The sequence below is a fragment of the Drosophila guanche genome, unplaced genomic scaffold, assembly GCF_900245975.1.
Source record: "Drosophila guanche unplaced genomic scaffold, DGUA_6, whole genome shotgun sequence".
Lineage (NCBI taxonomy): Eukaryota > Metazoa > Arthropoda > Insecta > Diptera > Drosophilidae > Drosophila > Drosophila guanche.
In genome coordinates this window covers 15162812-15184282 of record NW_022995743.1, presented here as the reverse complement: position 1 = coordinate 15184282, position 21471 = coordinate 15162812, and the positions used below count along the sequence as shown (strand labels likewise).

Genomic DNA, 21471 nt, shown 5'->3' with positions numbered 1-21471 from the left:
ATTGTGGGAGAGGGGAAGAAAGGTAACTAAGCCCAGAGCTGTGTATGCCTTTAGGACAGATTTACATTGCAACTTGGATTTAAGTTGGAGCTACTTCCATGTTGGTGCCAAAGAAACATTTACAAGTCCTTTAAAAGCAAAACCAAAGTCTCTCGAAAGCTACTCGTACCCACCCAGACTATCCTCAATTCCAAACAGAAGCCCATGACATAACTTCATTTAGCGCACAGAGACAACGCCAAAGACAAGCGCTGGCATTAAATCTCTTTATAATGATATCATACAAGTCCTATCATAAGTATATTGCGAAGCTCATTTGGACATTAATAAAACTGGATGACGCGCTGACAGCATAAATGTCACAGAAAATGCTATTAAAACTAAATTATAGCCGGCATAACCATGATTCACGAGCGGGCAAGGCCTCCCATCTGCGCCAAAAGAAATCATAAAAAAATACAAAATGCCAAATTTGTAGCTAGCTTATGGCTGCACAAACAAAAAAAGGAAAAGATTATTAATTCCTAATAAGAAGGCGAAGAATGCAAAGAGAGACATAAAACAAAAGTTGTATCAAAATGTGGCAAGTGGGGCGTGTATCTGCCTTGGCCCAAAAAGTAGAATCACAACAAACCATGGAAAAAGTTCACAATCAGTGAATGAATGCCCTGCCTTGAATACCCTTTTTAGATGCGAATTTCAATGGAATTCACGAAACCAAAATAATAAAATTAAAATGCGCCTTTTGCGGGGGGATGGGGCAGGACTTGGCCAATGGTTTGAAACTCAGTCAGTTGGACGGTCAAATGTACGACGAAGCAATAAAAATAATAATGAAATCAAAGGAATAAAACCCACAGAGAGACAAGGACACACGAGTCTCCTCGGAGCGGGCACGTGGTGGATGGGAAGGGACACGACTGGTCCGCTTCTCGTTTGGAATTATAATGAGCTTTCGCTTGTTGAAAGAAGAACATTTCAACTGACGAATTATAAATTATTGCAGTCTACTGACCCTAAAGTTTAAACACATAAAAAGCTAACTAGTGCTGGGGAAATTAGGTGAAACAATTCTCAACAGATATTTATCAGCATTAAAGAGCCCTCCGTTGACCATCAGCATCAGTCTTTAAAAAGTAGCAGCCCCAAGTGCTGACATTCTTATTTCTGATTTACTGAAGCGTTCAGATACAATTGAACTTCCTGGCAAGCTGACGACGACAGTTTATCGGAATTCACTGGCATTCGGGGCATGCACTCAGCATCAATGCTGAATATTTATTGAACAGACACCCACTGACACCCACTGCGTATGGATAACAGGTGGCTTTTCCGGTCTTCAATTTTTGTTTCCTTCATTCTTTTCTCTTGCATCGCTTAATGCACATTTTTCCAGGCATGATGGAAAGGGATTTTTATTCAAAATTCACGAAACTCTGCGGCTTTTACGAGTATCTGGAATATACTCTCTTGGCTAAGTGCAGCCCCGAGTACCAATTACATCCACAGCAAATACAGTGTACTTATGGAAGACACACAAATAAAAATATATATATAATTGGAACTGCTTCTAAGGTCAATTTCGTCTTCTACCGGAGAATGTGCTCAGAGCCATTCTCATAGAAAATCACTGGCAATGTCGATTCAGCTGTCTCTGCCACATTCACACTCCTCACATACAAATAAATAAACCTACAAAAGGCAACTCTTGCAAATATTGCAAGTCATTTGTATTTGTAGTCAGCCCTTGCAATAAGTAGCTACAGCGTCAGCTTGTACATTGTATTTTATTTGACTTTATTTCATTTTATTTTAATTTCGTCTGTGGCCTTTCCCCTTCGACTTAGGCTGGGGCATGCCCCGGGGGCAGAGACAGCTCTCTGTGGGGGATTTGTGACAAAAAAGTTTGTCTTCTTGCCAGACAACGTGTGCAAATATTTATTTTTGGATTTTTATGAAGCCAGAGCCCAAAAGGCAAGCAGCAAAAATCAAAAGAAAACACCAAAATATCCTTCATAGAAACTGCAGAAAAGTCAATAATGTGCAGTATACGACCACAATATTGTAGGCCCATGGAAATCAATTAATTTCTTTTTATTTTTAGTCCCAGTTCATCCAGTTTGTGGGCTGCTAATTGAATTTGCCATATCATAATAAACTCTAGTAAAATAATAAATAAATCCCGTGCACAATGGTGCACTGACTTTGATAGAGAAAAAGAGAATTGGGATTGCGGTTGGGGTTGGGTTTTTGGGGGAGAGGAGCACATGTTCCATATCATGGAATTTGTTCCCGTGCAGACTAAATGAATTATGTAACATGTCTAGCCATTTAGTGCCATAATTCAGAGCAATCTATGCCGGCACAGACAACACCCATCAGCATCCAATAAAAGGAAAAGGCTGTGGGAACGGAACGCAACGGCGCTTAATTGCACGCAGTCCAGACAAATTGCATTTGCATAGCGTAATTGGAAAATGTCGGAAAATATAGCTAAAATGATTGAAAAACTATAATGACAAAGCTGCAGCAAAAGACATAAATGATAGCAAGTGGGACTGACCCCATACCCGGTGGCACATAAGGCACATACTCCGCAGGGACTCGATTTCCCACATTTACTTCTACTTCAATCTGCTGCCCCCTTTTATGACCTGATTGAGTGATTCAAGTGCATCACTTTAAGCTTCTGTTTATTGAATGTAAATAAATATAACTCGTTGCTTTTTCCAATCCGATGGCTACTAGACATTTCCGTCAACATGTGTATAAATTCTAAATACTTCAAACTTAACGTTGGAATTTTGTATAAATTTTCGAATATTTGCGAACCGAAGAAGTTCCTTCCGCAGAATGGCCGTTGCTGTGCGACTGGTGGAAGTCCTGACCCTGATCACCATATTGGGCCTGATTACCTGCCTAAGCCTCACCGTGACCCTGGCCGAGCGTGCTATCAGTTTGATCATGACGTTTCTTGGGGTAAGAATTCTGCATACATTCGAGGGATTTGTCCTCTAATGATTCCTACAGCCAGCAGCGAGTATGGTGCAGTTTGGGTTGCTTTTTATTGAAAAAATTCTGGTGTATGCCCTGCTCTCTATATTGGGTTTTGTCAAGACGGTGATCGCCACTCTGCGTGTAACTGGTCTGGCCTGAGCACCGCTCTCCCCCCTGTCATTCCCGCATTTCGAACCGTGTCGTACTCTCAATAAATGATTGTTTATTTTCACCTCTATAAAATCCTCGATTGGGCATCGAAAGCGAAGCCGCAGCCCTAATATTCAATCAAACAAATTTAACGCCCCAATAAACTTTTCTAACCTGCGGCGCTCTCGGCAAAAGTGCAGCAACAAAAAATGAAATACAACAAAACAAAACTCAGCTCAACTGCAGCAAATTTGCCCCTGGCCAGAGGAGAAAGACCAACAAAGAGTTGGTAAAACAAAATGTTGTTACCACAAAAGCCAATTTGGCCGCACATTTCCACTTCACTCGAGGATGAACATAATTTTTGGTGCCTTTTGCCATGCACCATGCACTAAACAAAAGGTGTGGTTTCTTTTTTTCAGCTGTTTATTCTATTATTTAGTTGTTTATCAATGTTGGGCAGGACTGGACCGATGGGACAGGCACGCACAGCGAACGCAGCTCCGATCCGAGTGTAGGTGTCTGCGGCGATTGCTGCATGTTGCCGGGCCCATTGGGAGTGTGAGTATTTTTTTGATTTAGTGGCAATTTCGTGGAGCAAAAAGATTGTGGAATGCCTCGAGGGTGGACTTGAAAAGACTGAAAAGGCGGAAATTGAAGCAGGAGTGGGGCTAACAAGCCGCAACTGGAACAACCAGAAAGACTCCCGCTAAAGTGAGTCGAATCGAAGTGGTACGAGGATTGAGAGAACCAATTACCAGAGAGCCCAAAGAAAGCCAAAGAAGCGAAGTGGAGATCGCTCGAATACTTGTTTTTGCATCTACATGAAACTCGATTGAATCATCCAAGTGGAACCAATATGAAAATTAAAATGCAATCCCATACTGACGGGGCAAATTGCCTTTATTACTCGTAGAATTACTCGCCTGTTGGGCATATGTAAGTGGAAAGAAAATGTGTAATCTTAGATCAATTTATTAGCTTCCTCAACTTCAGGATCTTCGCCGGTTTGTCCTGCCGGCGAGGTGTTCTCCGATTCTGCCACTGCCTGCTCGGTGGTGATGGTGGAGGAGACTGGTTCGGCTGGTTCCTGCTCCCCGGATGGGGAACAGGCACAGGCATCGCGGGTATTGGACTCGATCCATTCGTTAAAGTTGCTCACACGAGTATAGACGCCGGGGGAATTGGGCTTGGCACAGCCCTCGCCCCAGGACACAACGCCCGCCAGCTGATAGGCTTGGCCGGCGCCCAGAACATGCATCGGTCCGCCGCTGTCGCCCTGGCAAGAGTCCTTGCCACCCTGATCCACCAGTCCAGCACAGATCATGTTGTCGGTGATCTTTTCGCCGTAGTTGCTGTCCCGGCACTCCTGCTGCGTCAGTATGGGCACCTCCACCTCCTGCAGAGTGTCCGAGACGGGTCCGCCCTCGCTCAGGGCACCCCAGCCGGTGACGACGGCCATCTGTCCGGCATAGCTTTCGCTGGGCGTGGGCAGGCACACGGGATGCATGTCAATGCCCAGACGCACCGGCTCGCTGAAGCGGATGAGGGCAATGTCGCTGTCAAAGGTGCGGGTACTGTACCCAGGATGCATGAGCACACGCGCCACCCGCCTGTCCACGATCTTCACATTGCTGTCGATGCGATTGTGCTCCAGCAGTCGGACCGTGATCAGACGATGGTAGAACCCATTGACGCAGTGGGCTGCGGTCACGGCGTACTGATCGTTCACCAGCGATGCGCCACAGTAGAAGCTGCCGAACCACATCAGCATGGCCATCCAGGGATACTCGTGCACCTCCGTCTCCTGGCCCCCGACGATGCGGTGGCGCGTGTTGATGTTGCCGCAGGCGCAGGCAGCGCACTGCCGCTTGGCCGGCACACCAGAGTCGGAGTACTCCGGGCCCAGGATCGAGGTGATCCAGTCGAGGAAGCTGTTCTGCCTGATGGTGCTCAGCGACTCCAGTATCTTGGCTGGCTCTGCGGCGCTGGGCAGACGAGGAGTGGCACAGCCCACATCTCCCAGAGCCACCACAGCGATGAACAGCAGACAAGTGTATCGCATGGCGAACTTTTCTGGCCAACTGGCAGTTGGCAACTAACCGAAAGCATCCTGGCCATGGTCAGAAAGACAACTAGAGCCAAGAACTAGAAACGAATGGAGAGAATGGAACCAGTAGAACCGGCTCCAGGGAAAGGTGAATGCCACCGCCCGAGAGAGATTTCTATGTAGCGAATTTTCTTTTAATCAATAAATATAAAACAGCTTGAGAATGTGATCTTCGACGGAGCCGAAGTCGGGATACTCTGGCAGAGCTGGAAGACGATTCTAGGGCGGAGAATCTAAGTACATCTGAAGAAAGTCTTGAGCTTTTTTCTTCACTAAAAAGTTCGACTTTCCTTAGATATAAGTTTGGTTTTGTTTTGGTAAAGAAACAATGGGTTTGTCCTGCTGAAAACCCATCTTTCAGTTGAGAGCTAAAGTATTTGGGAATCGAACATTTCTCTGACAGAGTATTTTGAGAGCAAGACTACTGGAAGAACCCAGCGCAGAACTACTTGATCTTCTTGGTCTCCTGCTGGCAGAGGCAAGCCTGTTTGGTGAGGTTCTTGATCCAGGTGCCGTAGCGGTTCACGCGTGCATAGACACCAGGATAACCGGACTTGGCACAGCCCTCGCCCCAAGAGACAACACCGCCGATCTGATGCTCTCGCGTACCGCTGGCCACAATATGCAGCGGTCCACCGCTGTCGCCCTGGCACGAGTCCTTGCCACCCTCATCGTAGCCGCCGCAGAGCATGTTGTCCGTGATTTTGTTGCCATAGCGACTCTTGCGGCATGCGTCCTGGGACAGGATGGGCACTTGCACCTCCTAAAGTGCGTGAAAGATGCAAATTTTAGTTGGGAAAGTCGCTCGATCGCCGATGGAGTGTCATTTGCTCACCTGCAGTGTGTCCGAGGTGGGACCGCCAACCTTGAGGGCGCCCCAGCCGGTGACGATGCCAGTTTCCCCCTTGAAGCTTCTGCCCGGCGTGGGCATGCACACGGGATGCAGCACCTCGTCGAACTTCACCGGCTCGTCCAGCTTGATGATGGCAATGTCGTTGTCGTAGTTGCGGGCATTGTACTTCGGATGCGTAATCACCTCCGCCACATTCCGATCGATCTTCTGCGTGTGGGACATCTTGCGATTGTGGTCCAGCAGGCGGACGGTGATCCGCTCCCGCCGGAAGCCGTACACGCAGTGGGAGGCAGTCAGCAGGAACTGATCGTTCAGCAGCGAGGCGGCACAGTAGAAGCGTCCGCCGTAGAGGAGCATCGCCACCCAGGGGTACTGGTGCACCTCCGTCTCCTGTCCGCCGACAATCCGCTTCTGAATGTTGGCTATGCCGCAGACGCAGTCCGTGCAGTTGCGCGGCGGACTGAGGGTGGGTGGCGCCGCTGTGGTGGCCCGCCTGGTGGTGGTGCTGCTGGAGGAGGGCGCTGGCGTCGTCGAGGTGGTGGTGGTGGTGCTGCTGCTGCTCGCGGGCTCTGGCTTCGTGGAGCTGCTGCTCAGGGTGGCCAGCGTGGCGGTCTCGCCATCCGAGCCGCCCGGACGTTGGGGCAACAGCGAGAGCACCCACTGGATGAAGGTGTTCTGGGACTGCTTTAGCAGTGGCGAAACCGGCGTGGCTTCCGGGCGAGCTGGCTGCTGCTGCTCCTCGGCAAAGGTTTGGCCCGGCCCAAGGAGGACCAGCACCAGGCAGATCACTAGTCCAATCGAAGCTCTACTCATTTCACTGGAACTCTCTTTCGCGTCTTCTTTTTTTTTGGTTTTTGCTTTCTCCAGAGCGACACCAGCGACTGCCGTGGCTAGTGGCAAACTGAACGGGCAGAAATGATATTTGAAAGCCAGCCCCATTTCACCCAAATTCCCATGGCCGAGCAACAAAAGTGGTTCTGGCCGGTGGCACGTCCACTTTGCCAATCGGTCGCCGCTTTGTCGCTCGCACACACTCAACCCAGACAGCGAGACAGAGACAGAGACGGAGACGGAGAGACACTCGCCGTCTCATGTGGATTTGCATTTGTATTCTGCTCATGCGTGGGCGCCTCAGGGCAGCCGCTTGACCACCTCAGCCACCACTTCATCCACAAAAGTCTACTTTTGGTTTGGGATTTTGCGCCACTGAAGTAGCGAAAGTTTTTACTTCCCCGCTTCAAGATTTATTGAAATTAATTTATTTTATTTATGTTGGATCCGTGGTTTTACTTTCTTTTGATTTATATTATTGGGGCTATTCTACATACGTTTGTTTTTACTGGGTTGTGGTTGTCGCTTTGTTGCTGCTTTTCTTTAGGCTTTTGTCACTTTTACACCATTTACGTGGCTTGATTCACCGATTCGCGAACGTACCAGATACAGGGTGATCTATGGAAGGCTACAGATCAGCATTCAGATCAGTTTCTGGTCACAGCCACAACTGGCTGTTCTGGTCATTCTTGCGAGCAAAAGCTGCACTTGCCATAAAAGTGCCCGCCCTGAGATGACTTGAACCTGTCTGCGGAAAGACTTTCCTTAGCCGGCAATTGTGTGGGGAGATTAACGATGCAACTGACTTGGCAGTCGCACGTGTCCGGTCACGTCATGAGTCATATTGGTCATGGCCCTAAGTAGCCATAGCCCCCACATGTAATGCTGTGTGGAGGCGGCGCCGGCACTCATGATGCTCCCGCTCCCGGTCCCGCTCCCGCTGCTGCGCCTGCGCTTCTTCACAGATGAACAGCAATCGATGGGTGAGTGGCTGAGAGTGGAGTCTGGATGGGGCACGCTCTCTTCATGGAGAGTCATTAGTATGCGCACACATAGCACTTGGCATATTAATTGTCCGCGTAATGCATCAAGAGAGGGAGAGAGGAGCTGGGAGCTGGGAGCTGCAGCTGATGATGATGACGAACTAATGTCAGCTCGAGGACTGGACACCGGGCAGCCATCAGAGCCAGGCCCATGGCCATGTCCGACCGCAGTGCACGCAGTTAAAACAAAGTGCCATTTGCATAATGCCGGGTACTAGACAAAACCGAAGCGGACAACAAAAAAACCAACGAATAGCTCTACACCCCACTCCTGCATTTAAATGGGAGTGGACCCGAGCGTGTGTGTGCGTGTGTGTGGTTATTTACGGGTGTGCTATGCGGTAGAGGCAAAAGCAGACGCCGCAGACCCACAGCCAGACCTACCTGCACTTGGCGACTTGGCAATTATGGGGGTCTGGGTCTGGGTCTGGGTCTGGGTCTGGGCAACGTGACCACCAACAAAGTTCTGCCTGCGACTGATTGGAGCTGCGGACACTGCTCTGGGTCGTTGGCTTGGTTAAACACGATGGCAAAATATGTTAATTGGCATTGTAATATGCACATTAGATGTTGCCAACTACTAAGCGCTCATTAAACATGCCTCCTGCTTGGCCAATTACCACTCTGCACACAGGTCCATCAAAATGGCAGAGCGCACAGAAAAGGCCTTGCTTGATAAGTGATAAATATTTAAGTAGGCTATAAAATCAGCTGTCTTTTTCTGTTCACAGTCTGAATAAACTCATTCCGTAGACAAAGGTCAGACACATAAGTCCTATTCGTTTCGTAACTTTTCAAAAAAATACTTTTGGCAGCCGGAAAACATAAATTTCAATAGGTAAATAGTCTTAGCTATGTTAACCAATCGAAATTAACCTTTAATTTACGCTCCACACACAGTAACCATGCAGCCATCCAACTCTGATGCTAACACCGAGAAAATCTCTTCCTGCAGCAGCAAATCCCCACTGGAGGCGGCTGGCAAGCCTGGGAAGTGCCCGTGCCCTGGTGGCCAAGACGGATGCATCTGCTCCAATGGCATTTGCATGAAGGACAAGTGCCCGGATGGCGTCTGCCAGAGGAACCATCAGGAAGCACCGCCTTCTCTCTAATCAGGCATAGAGTAGACCCTTGAAACAGATTCAGACCTAAAACAGAATGGAGATACAAATAAAATGCACCTTTTAAATACACAAAATATTTGCGCTTTAAGGATCAACTTGCAGCGGTGCAAAACCACAACAAAAAAAGCAATTATGTCGCCACGACACGACACGACACGAAGTGACCTCTACTTGCCAGCAGAACATGGTGCGGCACGTGTACATAACTGGAAAATTTTTGAACAGACAGCGTTGGGTGCGTGTTGAAAAATTGCACTTTTGATTTATGCGCACAGAGTGGAAAGGTGTTCGAGAGCCACCAGGAATACCAGGCACACTCGTGCCCGTGCAATATGAATGCCAAAAGCCATTGAAGGGGAATTGGGGATATTGCAACATATTTGCATAGACAACCCCATTATGGAAACGACGAGGACCATTCAACCATTCAGACACACAGCCATGGCCAGGCCATATAAAAGTGAATAGATTATGTTTTGCTATCCGCAGTGCCACGACTTGCCATAAAATTTTATCTGCCAAGTTAATTAAGCCGGCAGTTAGCTGGGAGCCTGAAACTATCACAAGTCCGTGGCTACCGAAACGGCAGCTCCCTGAAAATTTAATTAGTTATTCCATTTGCGCGTTTCATTCGCTTTTCATTTCGGACCACCGCCACCTTTTCAGACTACAAAGTTTCGTTTGCTGTTGGTTAACCCAAAGGATTCGTGGGCAAAAAGCGAAACCAAAGAGAACTCTTGTCAGTGCTGTGGTGGCAAAGGTAATGTCAGTGCCACAGCCACAGCTACAGCCACAGAACTAGGGGAAAATGTTTTACAAGCGCAACTTTATCGAAGGTCAAAACGAAGAGAAATGTTCGATGCTAAAAACTTTGCCCGACATGCAACAGCCATCATCATCATCATCATCATCATCGCCGTCGTGCTCGTCGTCTTGGTCGTCGCAAAGTTTCAAGTTGCAACCTACTGTTTGTGGTACTTTCGACACCAGCACGCGATTTGCGTACATTTTTGTTTTTTTACACATACCGATTATGACTTGTACTTGTTGAAAGTGCGGCTGCTAAAAAAGAGTCGGTGGAAAAATATGTAAATGATTTTTTGGGCATGCTCAACATACTTGCAATAATTTGCATGCAACCCTCGAGTGGCATGCAATGGAAGCGCCTCACGCAAGCGTCTTGCTCGGTGCATAGTATATAATGGATTAATCGCAGGGTAGGTAATACGATGCAAAAGATGCAATTGATGATCATAAAATTGAGCTCCCATAGCTGCTGGCACTTCAATGTCCAAAATTTACTCACTAACTTGCTAAAATGAGCATGGACAGGGCAGGGTCACACGCTAAGGCACTCTAAGAGCTTGTTTCGAACAACCTAAAGAACAAACAAAAAGTCCCAACGAGAGAGATGAACACTTGAAAACAAAAGACGTTGAAATGTTGAACATGAAAAGTCATTTCTAAAAGCATTCCCAGACTCCCAATATTGATAGTAAAAAAACATTTTCAATGCTAGCCCGACAGGTGATTCAACTGTGTTTTTTCTCTATCGATTGCATATTTTATGCTTCCCTAACGACTTGTTAATTTGGATGGGAATATCGTCGTAAAGAAGGCATCAAAACTGACCCAATATCAGACATAATGGAGAAGAAATATAAATAAATTGGTGCCATAAAAATCTTGTTTGTTGACACATTTAAATAACGCAAAAATTGAATAATAAAATGACCATAAAAGTCGGTCCATCAATGGTAGCCAGAGTGATGGAGTTTATGGATGTGTTTTATGTCCAGAAATGTTCTAAAATTATGCTCAAATTATAAATCCGATTGGCTAACCCCCAAATGAGACGACAATGGAAATGCATTTGTCGGGAGCAGAGGTTTGTTAATAATTTGAAAGCCATTATTCGAATGATATAATTTTGATTAGCAAATCAAATGTGGCTTATTGTGGCCTAATTAACAAGCAAATTATTGGCCTGACTGCATGTCTTGTTTAGATTTGATTTCCTCTCTATTGAAAATATCCCAAAACTCCTGTGGCTGCATTGGCATTCATTTGTATGACAACTAATTGAAATAATAATGCGGAAATGTGTCTAATGTGTGGTCTTGTCCATTGAACAAACAAGAATAAATGCCGCCTGATTCTGCATTGGAATTTGCTCCATCAGAATCCAGATGTGTGTGCACTGGCATTCGGCCGGGAATTTGCTGGTTCCGTGCGCATTTTCTTCATCAATGATTAATTGTTTTGACAATGCTGCAGCCATGTATTCGTAGTCGTACCTCGCTGCTGCCTGCCAGCCACCCTACCAGCCCTGTCTGTCGCACGGCATGGCATGGCATGGCGCTCTGCCTCTGGTCCATGTCACATTTGTGGCCTGGCACTGACGAATGTCCCCAAATTGATGTATGATTTTGGCAGCATTGCCAAAAACCCTGACGGCCCTCCCTCTACATCGCAGTTCGCTGTGTGAAAGATTTAGTACAGAGAGAGAGTTTTCTGGGTGGAAAAGTTATGTAACATTTCTCACTAAAGTTGTTGCACTTCGAAAGGGGAATCTGCGGTGGCTGTGATTGGATGAGCCGGCTAGAGAGTTCTACTAGGAAGTGGAAAGACTTAATTACATTTTACAGTCCAACCTGTGGTCTCTGGCTTAATCTAACAAGTGCAAGTAACTTGACAAGATCAATTTCTAACCCAGTTCTGTCACCCTCAGGCGCTGTCAAGGCACTTCGACTCGCTTTCACACCTATTTTTTTTCTATTTGAAGTTTGTACCAGATAAATCTGATGCCAATTAGAGGTGTTTCCTCTGTTTATGCTTTCCCTTTCGGCGACGGGAAAACAAATTAAACTTAAAAATAAATAGATGCCAGAGACACTATACCAAGGGGCTACTCGTGCAAGTGGGTGTGGGGCAACAGTTTAGCTTTAGTTGCTCGTAAAACTTTCACTTGACCCTTGTCAAGCCACTACAGGGGGCATGGCAGGTCGGTCGATAGGTGGGTGTGGGAGTGTTGTAATCAACAGAAAATTGGCACCAGTCAACACAGTACCATCCCCCGAAGGACCTGCTATCTGTGTCTGTGTCTGTGTCAGTGTCAGCATCGTTTACTCTGAACATCCTTGGGGAAGATCTACGGGGGTTGGGCTCCATTGACCAACTGACTTAGTCATCGCGAGGGTTGCTTCGCTCACTTTGTTTCCGTTCTGTTCTGTTCTGTTCTGTTCTGGATGATAAGTCTGCGAGTACAATAAATCGTTGCCTTAGCCCGAAATATAGTTAGTAGATAGTTCAAGTCGTTTACAGTAGTGACTTACAGCAGTGGCCCATTATCGTTGAGACGTGGTAATGTCCAAACATATGACCCCTAGTAATCGTTTGCCATTTACCTTATCATTTACCAAACATAAATTAGAACTTGGGTGGGCAGTGCCTGGCGCGTGTTTTGCATTGAATTAAGTTGTTCAAATATTTACCCATATATAGATGTGGAACAAATGCTAATTAAGTGCAGTGCAGAGGCGCCATATGCCAAATATTTGCCACACCTGACACCACAGACGGGAGTCAGCGGCACGTGAAGGTTAATTAAGCGGCAATCCGAATGCATTACATGTCCTAAGGCCCAGGTGCAGCATTCGTGCGACTGCCTCCAGGCCCTTTCCAACTGAATTGGACTACGTGACTTTCTCTCTAAGGTTCTTACTCTTTAAATTTTTAAATCAAAACTTGTAGCAGTTCTTCTCTATAACCCTTTGCCAAAGCAGTCAAGTCAACCACCTCGAAGCTCCGCTCCCAGGGGACGCCTGTCCAACTAACACACTTTTCCGCAGCCTTTTGCGGAGACCATTTTTCAAACGCTTTTCGCACTGAACGGTTTTGGGTCAGTCACCAAAAATAAAATTGAGACATTTTGTTTGGAGCAAGTCATGCATTCCATTTCCTATTTACATTTATCTATCTCTCGCCAAAAAAAAGCGTAGCCAAGGCAAGGAATTTAATGGAAAACCATGAAGCGCCAGGGTTGTTGCCCCCTTTGGACAGGGCCACGGGCCAGCGCAGTCATTGTGGCGCCTGGCAACCCTGTTGGCGCCACACAGAATTCCTCTCCGCATTGCGTTCGCTTCGTTTTTGTAGCGTGTGATTGCCTAATTTATTTGTATATATTTTTAAAGTTTCATGCAATCTTTCCAGCAGGGTAGAAGATGGGCATAACCGACAGTATGCCCACAGTCAGAGCTGTCAGAGCACTTTAATGGTGTTTTGTTGCTGTGTCTAAACTTATACAAGATTCAGAGCTGTTACGAAAGCGTATTCAAGGGTAGCCTACGCTTCGACCCTGAGAATATCTGAAACGCTGCCCCTTTTTGTTAGGTTCTATATCGCTTTTGGTGCTGACCAAATGGTGCCAAGTAGTCGCCATGCGCCAAAAATAGTTAAACGTTTGCCAACTGCAATGTAAATTGGTTGCATTTCCGGCATAATGCTGCGTACAGAGTTAATAAAGCGCAAAATATAGATACACAATAAATAAGTAGAAACAATTAATGCAAAGATTTCCCCTTTATTTGTGTAACTAAATTAAAAGTATTTCTCGAGTTCTTCAACCTCAAATTGTGTTTGGTTGTGGCGCGGAAATCGAATCCACGTAACCATAAATCATTCCGGCTTAAATCCCTGTAACAAATTTGTATGCATGCAAATCAATTGTGCAATTGTTTCTTCTAGAAAATAAATACAAAATAACACTGTAGGATCCGAATTGGGAGGTTGGGAGGTACGAGGATCCAATAGGGGAGCAGGGACAGCATACCCGTTGGAGGCCATAAATAAATATCGCTTAAGCCCAGAGAACCAACATAGAATATAAATTTCCACCCTCCTCCCTTCCATTGTTTGTAAAACAATCAACTTGATTTTGTAAAAATCCAATTTAAATAATGCCGCGGCTCTAGAAAAAAATATAGCTGTATCGCTAACCCGATGTTTTGTCTGTTTTGTGGCTAAACAAATTCGATTGTCGGGGGTTTAGTCGAATGCCAGATGTTTGTTGTTTTTTTTTGGCAAAGGCACGTGGTACTCGTATTTGGTTGAATTATTTGATTGAGCAGAGATAAATGGGTTTTGCCAGCAGCTGAACATTGAATTTTTACCCAACTATGTGCCTTTTAAAAGCTTATCAACATGAAGCACTCTAGGGCAGGGTGCACTCACATATAATTTCCCCTTTTAAGAACTTTTAAATATTCATAATTTGTGCATAAATGCACTGGCGCATTATTTTCTCAATGTTTTGCTTTTGTTCTGGATGCTGGCTAAAATTAAATTGAATTTGCTGCTCGAGTTAATTCAATTTCCTTTGGACACGATGCGAGTCCAACATGCAGGCTCGTGCATGTATAAAAATATACGAGCAAAAACTAATAAAACGATGAAGACACGTACCCACCTCAGACAGATACTGCCGATGACGATGACGATGACGAAGAGGACTCCTCCGTTGGTTGCTCCACTGTCCATGCCACATGTGTCGAGACTGCAGACTGCATATTGAAGTTGCAAATGTTGGCCGAGTGGCAAGAGAGAAAACTGTTGCGGAAATTACATCGGTGTCCCTGCAAAAGGACAAAAGGGAGAAAATACTTTAAGAACCGCGTTAAATCTTTTAAAGTAAACGGTAACAATAGGTTTAATCACTTTTAAATCTATTCTTTAAGTATCGATATTAACATTTTGTGGGGGGTTTGGGGCAGTGCGTTTAATTCTATCGTTAATCCGATTCATGGCAGCCTTAAAGACATTTGCACTCTCGCGAGGACCCAGCTGCATCGATTTACTGGTGTGGACCTGTGGCGTGGATCTTTTATCTTTCTTTGCCGGATAGATGTCGAAGGAGATGGTCAGATTTTCAGCGACCATCATGGTGGCGCCGGCATTTTCGAAAATGCCACAGTAGTTGGGCGCCGAGAAGACGGTGACCAGCTGCCGCTTGGCAAAGAACTCGTAACCATCCTCGACCACCTGATGGGCGCGACAGATGAGATCAAAGTCGTTGCGGTTGAGGAAGCGCTCGACCATGTCCCGACCAAAGGACACACTCACGCCCCGCTTGTTGTGCGTCCAGCCATAGGACTTGAGATGCGGATCGGACCACAGCAGGTCGCAGAGCAGACCCTGATGAGGTATTTCGGTGGGGCGAGGCAGTTGGTTGATCTGCTCGATGGTGCGCAGGTGGGGACTCAACCCGCCGTGGCAGCAGAACACACGACCCGAGACGATCGCCGCCACTGGCATGCAGTTGTAGCAGTCGACGAAGGTCTTCCACAGCTTGATCGTGTAGCGCCGCTTGCACTCGTCAAAGAAGCCATAGACGCGATTGAGCACCTCGCTCTCATGATTGCCGCGCAGCAAGAATATGTGCTCCGGGTAGCAGACCTTGTAGCAGAACAGCAGCGTGATGGTCTCCACGGAGTTGTGGCCACGATCCACATAGTCGCCGAGGAAGAGGTAGCGCTGCTGCGGCGGATGGCCAGAGTTGTTCAGGATGCGCAGCAGATCCTCAAACTGTCCGTGCAGATCGCCAACAACACAGACTGGCGCAGCCACACGCAGGCACATGTCCTCCTGCAGGAAGACACTGCGCACCAGCAGGCAGACACTCGTGATGTCCTCGCCGCTGATCAGGCTTCCCGACAGCCTACGCCGCGACAGCAGGACCCGTATCATATCCTCGATGTTGGGCTTGGAACAAAATAAGCTCATTGTGTCGAAGGTATTTGCTTGTACTTATGTATATTGAAAGCTATTGTCTGTACAATCAAGAGATTGAAGTGTAACAAAGAGACAACTTGTGCCGGTATCAGCCGGTTAGCATGTGCGGTGTAGCCCCCTCCACTATGGGCTTCTTCTTGTGATCGTGTTCGTGCTTCTTGGGCTTCATCACCACGAGCGTTATATTGAGATCGGGATCCACGCACATCATGGCACCCGCATTGTCGTACTCCCCGCAGTAGTTGACCGCCGAGAAGACGGTGATGAGCTGCCGCTTGGCAAAGAACTCGTAACCATCCTCCACCACCTGATGCGCCCGACAGACCAGATCAAAGTTGAATCGCGTGAGGAATGCCTCCACCTGTTCCACGCCAAAGGTGAAGCTGACGCCACGAGAGTTCTTTGTCCATGTGGTGACTGCGGGATCTGGATCGGACCAGAGCAGATCGCACAGCAAGCCATTCTGCTTGATCTCCACTGGCCGCTCGATGTGATGCACGTCGCTGAGTTCGTGCAGCGCGGGACTCAGTCCGCCGTGGCAGCAAAAGATCTTCGAGTCAATCACCGCCGCCACGGGCAGGCAGTTGTAAGTGTCCACGAAATTCTTCCACAGGCGCACCGTGAAGCGGCGCTTGCACTCGTCATAGAAGCCGTAGTAATGGTTGATGCTCGCCGACTCATGATTGCCCCGCAGCAGGTGCACACTCGTCGGATAGCGCACTTTGTAGGCCAGCAGAAGGGTCAGGGTCTCCACCGAGAACTGGCCCCGATCCACGTAATCGCCCAGCAGCAGATATCGCTTACTCGGCGGATGACCCGATGTCTCAAAGTAGCGCAACAGATCCCGGAACTGTCCGTGTATATCCCCGAGAACGTTGACCGGCGGCTGCACCGACAGCAGCATGGGCTCCGACAGCAGCACCTGTCGTGCCACATTCAGCATGGCCACCATATCCGGCTCCGGTATCGGCAGCCGCTTATCCGACTTCCAATTCACCAGCGACGTGATCATATCGTCCAGTTTCTTCTGCAGCACTGATCGTTCCATGGGATCGCTCTGATTGCTATGTTCTCCTCAGCGGTTCCTCAACAGTGTCGGTTCATCAAAATATAACAAAACATGAACGTATTTCACATGGTTACCCCCAATTGACAATGGTTTCATCACATACATGATATTCTTTTACTCTTGGCCTCACTGACTGTTTGGGGAAATTGCTCAACAAAAAACAATCAAATTAATAGTCTACAAAGAGTTTAAATACGCTCTGCGTTTTGTTGTTTCATTGGATGGTTAGCTGTTAATAGCTAAATAATAGCTAAATAAAAGATGAACTCATCCCAGCTGAATCCACCGATTCGTACACATTTCTTCAATTGTCAAATGGGTAGTCTTTTGTTTCCTTTCAAATAAATGTTTCAATTATTTAAGACTCACACAAAGAAAGCACACACAAACACCCACACACATACTAATTGGCCACCAAATGACGAATGGCAACAAAGTTCGGCCCACTGCCAAGCGCCCACTTGAGCAGAACGAAAAGAGACAAACGATCCTGTCGCTTTCCAGCCAAGTGCGGAGTTCGGCATCCGAGGGAGACGGCCTGAATCTGACCGATCTGATCAACAGATTGAAGAATTTCCGAAAAAACAAACAGCCACGCGTGAACATGCTCGAGGACGAGCTGTACAAGCTGACGAGCACGGCACGAGAGGTATTCCTGGATGGACCAATGCTTCTGAAGGTCGAGGCTCCGGTGCGCGTTGTGGGCGATATTCACGGACAGTTTGTGGATCTGTTGCGCATCTTCGATCATATTGGTTATCCGCCATTGGTCAACTATTTGTTCCTCGGGGACTATGTGGACAGGGGCCAGAACTCGATTGAGACCATCACCCTGCTGCTGGCACTGCGGGTCAAGTATCCGGAGAATGTCTTCCTGCTGCGAGGCAACCACGAGTCGCCATCGGTGAACCGGGTCTACGGATTCTTCGACGAGTGCAAGCGACGCTTCACGATCAAGCTGTGGAGGAGCTTCGTCGACTGCTACTGCTGCATGCCCGTGGCGGCGATCATCTCAAAGCGGATCTTCTGCTGCCACGGCGGGTTGAGTCCGCAGCTCAAGGACATGAGCAACATCAGGTCCATACCACGGCCCTGCGATGTGCCCGACCAGGGACTGCTCTGCGATCTGCTGTGGAGCGATCCGGATCGCTATGGTTTTGGATGGTCGCCCAGTGATCGGGGTGTGAGCTTCCTCTATGGCCGGGACGTGCTCGAGCGGTTCCTGCAGAAGTACGACTTTGATCTGCTCTGTCGCGCCCATCAGGTGGTCGAGGATGGCTATGAGTTTTTCGCAAAGCGGCAGCTGGTCACCATCTTCTCGGCGCCCAACTACTGTGGGCAGTATGACAATGCGGGCGCCTCGATGGGGGTGGACAAGGATCTGATGATTTCGTTCGATGTGCAGCGCCCCAGTTCGGGTCGCAAGGTTCTATTAAAGACTGTGATTGCCTCGGCCATCAAGTGACTTTGTCTCAGGCCGGGGCAGGCTTCGTTGGGAATGTCATTTTAAATGTTTCCATACGAACACCATTTGCTTTTGATTTCTAGTTTGGCAAAATTAACAACCTTAAGTTTGGTGATCGAGAGAGACCACCAGAGAGCGACAGGAAATGTCATCGATTGCCTTGTCGACGGATCTGAGCAACATTGATCAGATGATCCTGCGGATCATCGATGTGCGACGCATCAAGCAACTGCATCTATCAGAGACTGAAATACGGGGCATCTGCCTGCGATCACGCGATGTCTTCCTCTCGCAGTCCATGCTGCTGGAGCTGTCCGCTCCCGTGAAGATCTGCGGCGACATTCACGGCCAGTTCACAGACATGCTGCGTCTCTTCGACTACGGCGGCTATCCGCCCTCCTCCAACTATCTGTTTCTGGGCGACTACGTCGATCGGGGCAAGCAGTCCATCGAAACGCTCTGCCTGCTGCTGGCCTACAAGATCAAGTACCCCGAGAACTTCTTCCTGCTGCGGGGCAACCATGAGAGCGCCGGCATCAACCGCATCTATGGATTCTTCGATGAGTGCAAGCGCCGCTACACAGTCAAGCTGTGGCGCACCTTCGTCGACTGCTACAACAGCATGCCAGTGGCGGCGATCGTGGACGAGAAGATATTCTGCTGCCACGGAGGACTCAGTCCTGATCTGCTCAACATGAACCAGATCTCGCAGCTCATCCGCCCCTGCGATGTGCCCGACAAGGGCTTGCTCTGTGATCTGCTGTGGTCCGATCCGGATGCCAAGATCATGGGCTGGGGCGAGAACGATCGCGGTGTCAGTGTCACCTTTGGCGCCGATATTGTCGGCAAGTTTGTGCATCGCCACAAATTCGATCTCATCTGTCGTGCCCATCAGGTCGTCGAGGATGGCTACGAGTTCTTTGCCAAGCGTCAGCTTATCACCGTCTTCTCGGCGCCCAACTACTGCGGGGAGTTCGACAATGCCGGCGCCATGATGTCCGTGGATGAGACGCTAATGTGCTCCTTTTACGTCCTGAAACCCCCCAAGAAGGCCGGAATGCGTAAGGTTCATTCAAAGGGATGAACTTGATAGATACAATCATAGGGAAATCTCCAGATATTAAATAACAAATTCTGTGGCATGCTGAGTTGCTTTTGCAGCGTGTTTGTTGAATGTTTTTGCGAGTAAATAATACAACATATTTGTGTGCAATTGATTTGGAACGTGATACCCCAGAAACAGGCTCTCCTCGCCCGCACACCACGGGCTAATATTGAAATTAATTTCTCAGACGCTGGCACTCAAACATTTTAATCAAATGACAACAACCGAAAATAATTCATTTTGCAGCACGAATAGCTTGTGTGCAGGCGCAACAGTTTATTAAACCAAAAACCAGGCCAGACTTTGTGGTGCTGGTTGCTGTTAGCTGGTTGCAAGACTAACCAATCCAATTCGCTACAATCCAGTCAGCAGTCAGCAGTTGGCAGTTACCAGTCGGCAGTTGGCAAACTAATAGATTTTAAATGTGGCTGTCGCTGTCAGCAACACGAGACTGTGAATGTGTGCCATGGTGGCATGCAGTGGGGTGTTGTGTCTGGGCTAGGCGATGTGATAAATGCAACTAAATAAATTGGTCAACAGGCAGGCAATTCGGTTAACAGACAGTTTGTTGTGACAGCTGCATGGAGATATCAACAACAGGAGTGGCAGAGACAGAGACAGAGACAGTTATCAATGGGAGAGCCCAGAGATTCAGTTTCAAAACATTAACCATTTTATCTACGAATTAAAACCTTCTATACAGACTAGAAGCCATGGAGGATGGGTTTCACCTTTTATTCTATTCCATTCTTCGGGATTTCCCCAAGCAGTTATCTTTTTTGCACTCTTTAAATCTGTTCTCTTCTTTGACTCAACCCAATCAGTTTCAATTTGCTGGAAGAGCTCCCAATAAGTTCATTTATTTGCCATTACATTTGACATGCCCGTGCCGAGCATCGTTCCCGCCCACATGCGTGGCGTGGCGTGGCTTGGCTTGCTTATTGTGTAATTTGGCCATTAAATCGTTGTCAGCCATTTAATTGCTGGCCATAAATCTAAAACGCAATTGCTTATCGCTGGCTCTTTTCAAAGAGTGACCGACCGGCCAAATGCTCAGCAATTAAAAGCAAATCAAATTGCCTTTGCGACAAGTCTTTCTCGAACACAGAAAGTTGTTTCCTCCGTCCAGACTTCGTTATTCGTTTTGCAGTCCAACCGATGCCACGGCTACTTCGGATTGTGGTCAGAGATGGGGAAGAGAGACCCAATCTTGATGGCAATTTCGAATGACAAAACTCTGCGGCAACCGATTAGCCAAAAGGACAAATCTGACCGGGAAAATGGAACAACTCCTTTTATTCTGTATTTTGGCAACTGAGCAAATTTCAATTTGCTTTAGACTCCGCGCCGAAGAAAGGCCAAAAGAACGTATTTGCATTTGCATTTTATTTCCAATGGATGCGTTTTGGAAACTTTTTCTTTCCTTTGTTTTTGCGTGGCCATTGTTTTTTGATTTTTGCAATGGGAGGTTGAGCAGCGAGAAGGCAATTTCACTTTTCAACTTTATTCGAGCGCAAAATTGACGTGGAAAACGTTGGCGAGGAGTTGGCTGAGTCATCTGTCTAGCAGAAATCTAAAGCTACTGAAGCTAGACAGGCGTTAAGGCAACCAAAACACTGGAACTCAAGTGCAGACATGGAAGAAACTCAGCAAGAAGGCAGGGAAGTCGAGGAAACACCAACAAAGAGCATCTTAAGATATTTTCAGATGCAAATTCTTTCAGAATAATTGCAAAAGTAGCAACTCTCTTGAAAGATAGTCGCCACTGATCTATGCCCCTTACAAGAATATTCACTTGGTGAAAAATTATCTCTAAACGAGAAGGGACGTGTGAGACGCTTCTTACGCGTCACAACTTTTGTACCCGCTACTCAGTAGAAGTACAAAGGAGAAGAAATACAGTGTGAAATAACAGTGTGAGCATACAGAAGTCGG

The 21471-nt window shown here is 47.4% G+C and overlaps 7 protein-coding genes and 1 long non-coding RNA gene across 8 annotated transcripts; 4 read left to right on the top strand and 4 right to left on the bottom strand.

Moving 5' to 3' along the window:
* The first annotated feature begins 135 nt into the window (after window positions 1-135).
* On the top strand, window positions 136-3189 carry LOC117586729. The gene is made up of 3 exons (XM_034277028.1): window positions 136-158; window positions 2853-2979; window positions 3031-3189. The coding sequence occupies exons 2-3, from the start codon at window positions 2854-2856 to the stop codon at window positions 3154-3156; spliced, it is 252 nt and encodes an 83-aa protein (XP_034132919.1). The 5' UTR covers window positions 136-158; window position 2853; the 3' UTR covers window positions 3157-3189.
* An 848-nt stretch (window positions 3190-4037) lies between these two features.
* LOC117589018 (trypsin-1) lies at window positions 4038-5253 on the bottom strand. Its single transcript, XM_034280646.1, has one exon. It carries the CDS (start codon window positions 5210-5212, stop codon window positions 4112-4114), a length of 1101 nt encoding a protein of 366 aa, XP_034136537.1. The 5' UTR covers window positions 5213-5253; the 3' UTR covers window positions 4038-4111.
* A 129-nt stretch (window positions 5254-5382) lies between these two features.
* On the bottom strand, window positions 5383-7108 carry LOC117589010 (trypsin-1). Its single transcript, XM_034280634.1, has 2 exons — window positions 6093-7108; window positions 5383-6020 (listed from the first exon to the last, which is right to left on the bottom strand). The coding sequence occupies exons 1-2, from the start codon at window positions 7047-7049 to the stop codon at window positions 5703-5705; spliced, it is 1275 nt and encodes a 424-aa protein (XP_034136525.1). The 5' UTR covers window positions 7050-7108; the 3' UTR covers window positions 5383-5702.
* A 1608-nt stretch (window positions 7109-8716) lies between these two features.
* Window positions 8717-9173, top strand: LOC117589026. The gene is made up of 2 exons (XR_004574187.1): window positions 8717-8822; window positions 8885-9173. It is a non-coding gene; the product is annotated as an uncharacterized LOC117589026 (long non-coding RNA).
* A 5634-nt stretch (window positions 9174-14807) lies between these two features.
* LOC117578554 (serine/threonine-protein phosphatase PP1-like) lies at window positions 14808-15903 on the bottom strand. Its single transcript, XM_034264126.1, has one exon. It carries the CDS (start codon window positions 15886-15888, stop codon window positions 14839-14841), a length of 1050 nt encoding a protein of 349 aa, XP_034120017.1. The 5' UTR covers window positions 15889-15903; the 3' UTR covers window positions 14808-14838.
* A 2-nt stretch (window positions 15904-15905) lies between these two features.
* On the bottom strand, window positions 15906-16968 carry LOC117578556 (serine/threonine-protein phosphatase PP1-like). Its single transcript, XM_034264129.1, has one exon. It carries the CDS (start codon window positions 16943-16945, stop codon window positions 15986-15988), a length of 960 nt encoding a protein of 319 aa, XP_034120020.1. The 5' UTR covers window positions 16946-16968; the 3' UTR covers window positions 15906-15985.
* Window positions 16969-17331: 363 nt separating this feature from the next.
* LOC117578555 (serine/threonine-protein phosphatase alpha-2 isoform-like) lies at window positions 17332-18455 on the top strand. Its single transcript, XM_034264128.1, has one exon. The coding sequence runs from the start codon at window positions 17385-17387 to the stop codon at window positions 18429-18431; it is 1047 nt and encodes a 348-aa protein (XP_034120019.1). The 5' UTR covers window positions 17332-17384; the 3' UTR covers window positions 18432-18455.
* A 37-nt stretch (window positions 18456-18492) lies between these two features.
* On the top strand, window positions 18493-19543 carry LOC117578557 (serine/threonine-protein phosphatase alpha-2 isoform-like). The gene has a single exon (XM_034264130.1). The coding sequence runs from the start codon at window positions 18577-18579 to the stop codon at window positions 19513-19515; it is 939 nt and encodes a 312-aa protein (XP_034120021.1). The 5' UTR covers window positions 18493-18576; the 3' UTR covers window positions 19516-19543.
* The last annotated feature ends 1928 nt before the right edge of the window (window positions 19544-21471 follow it).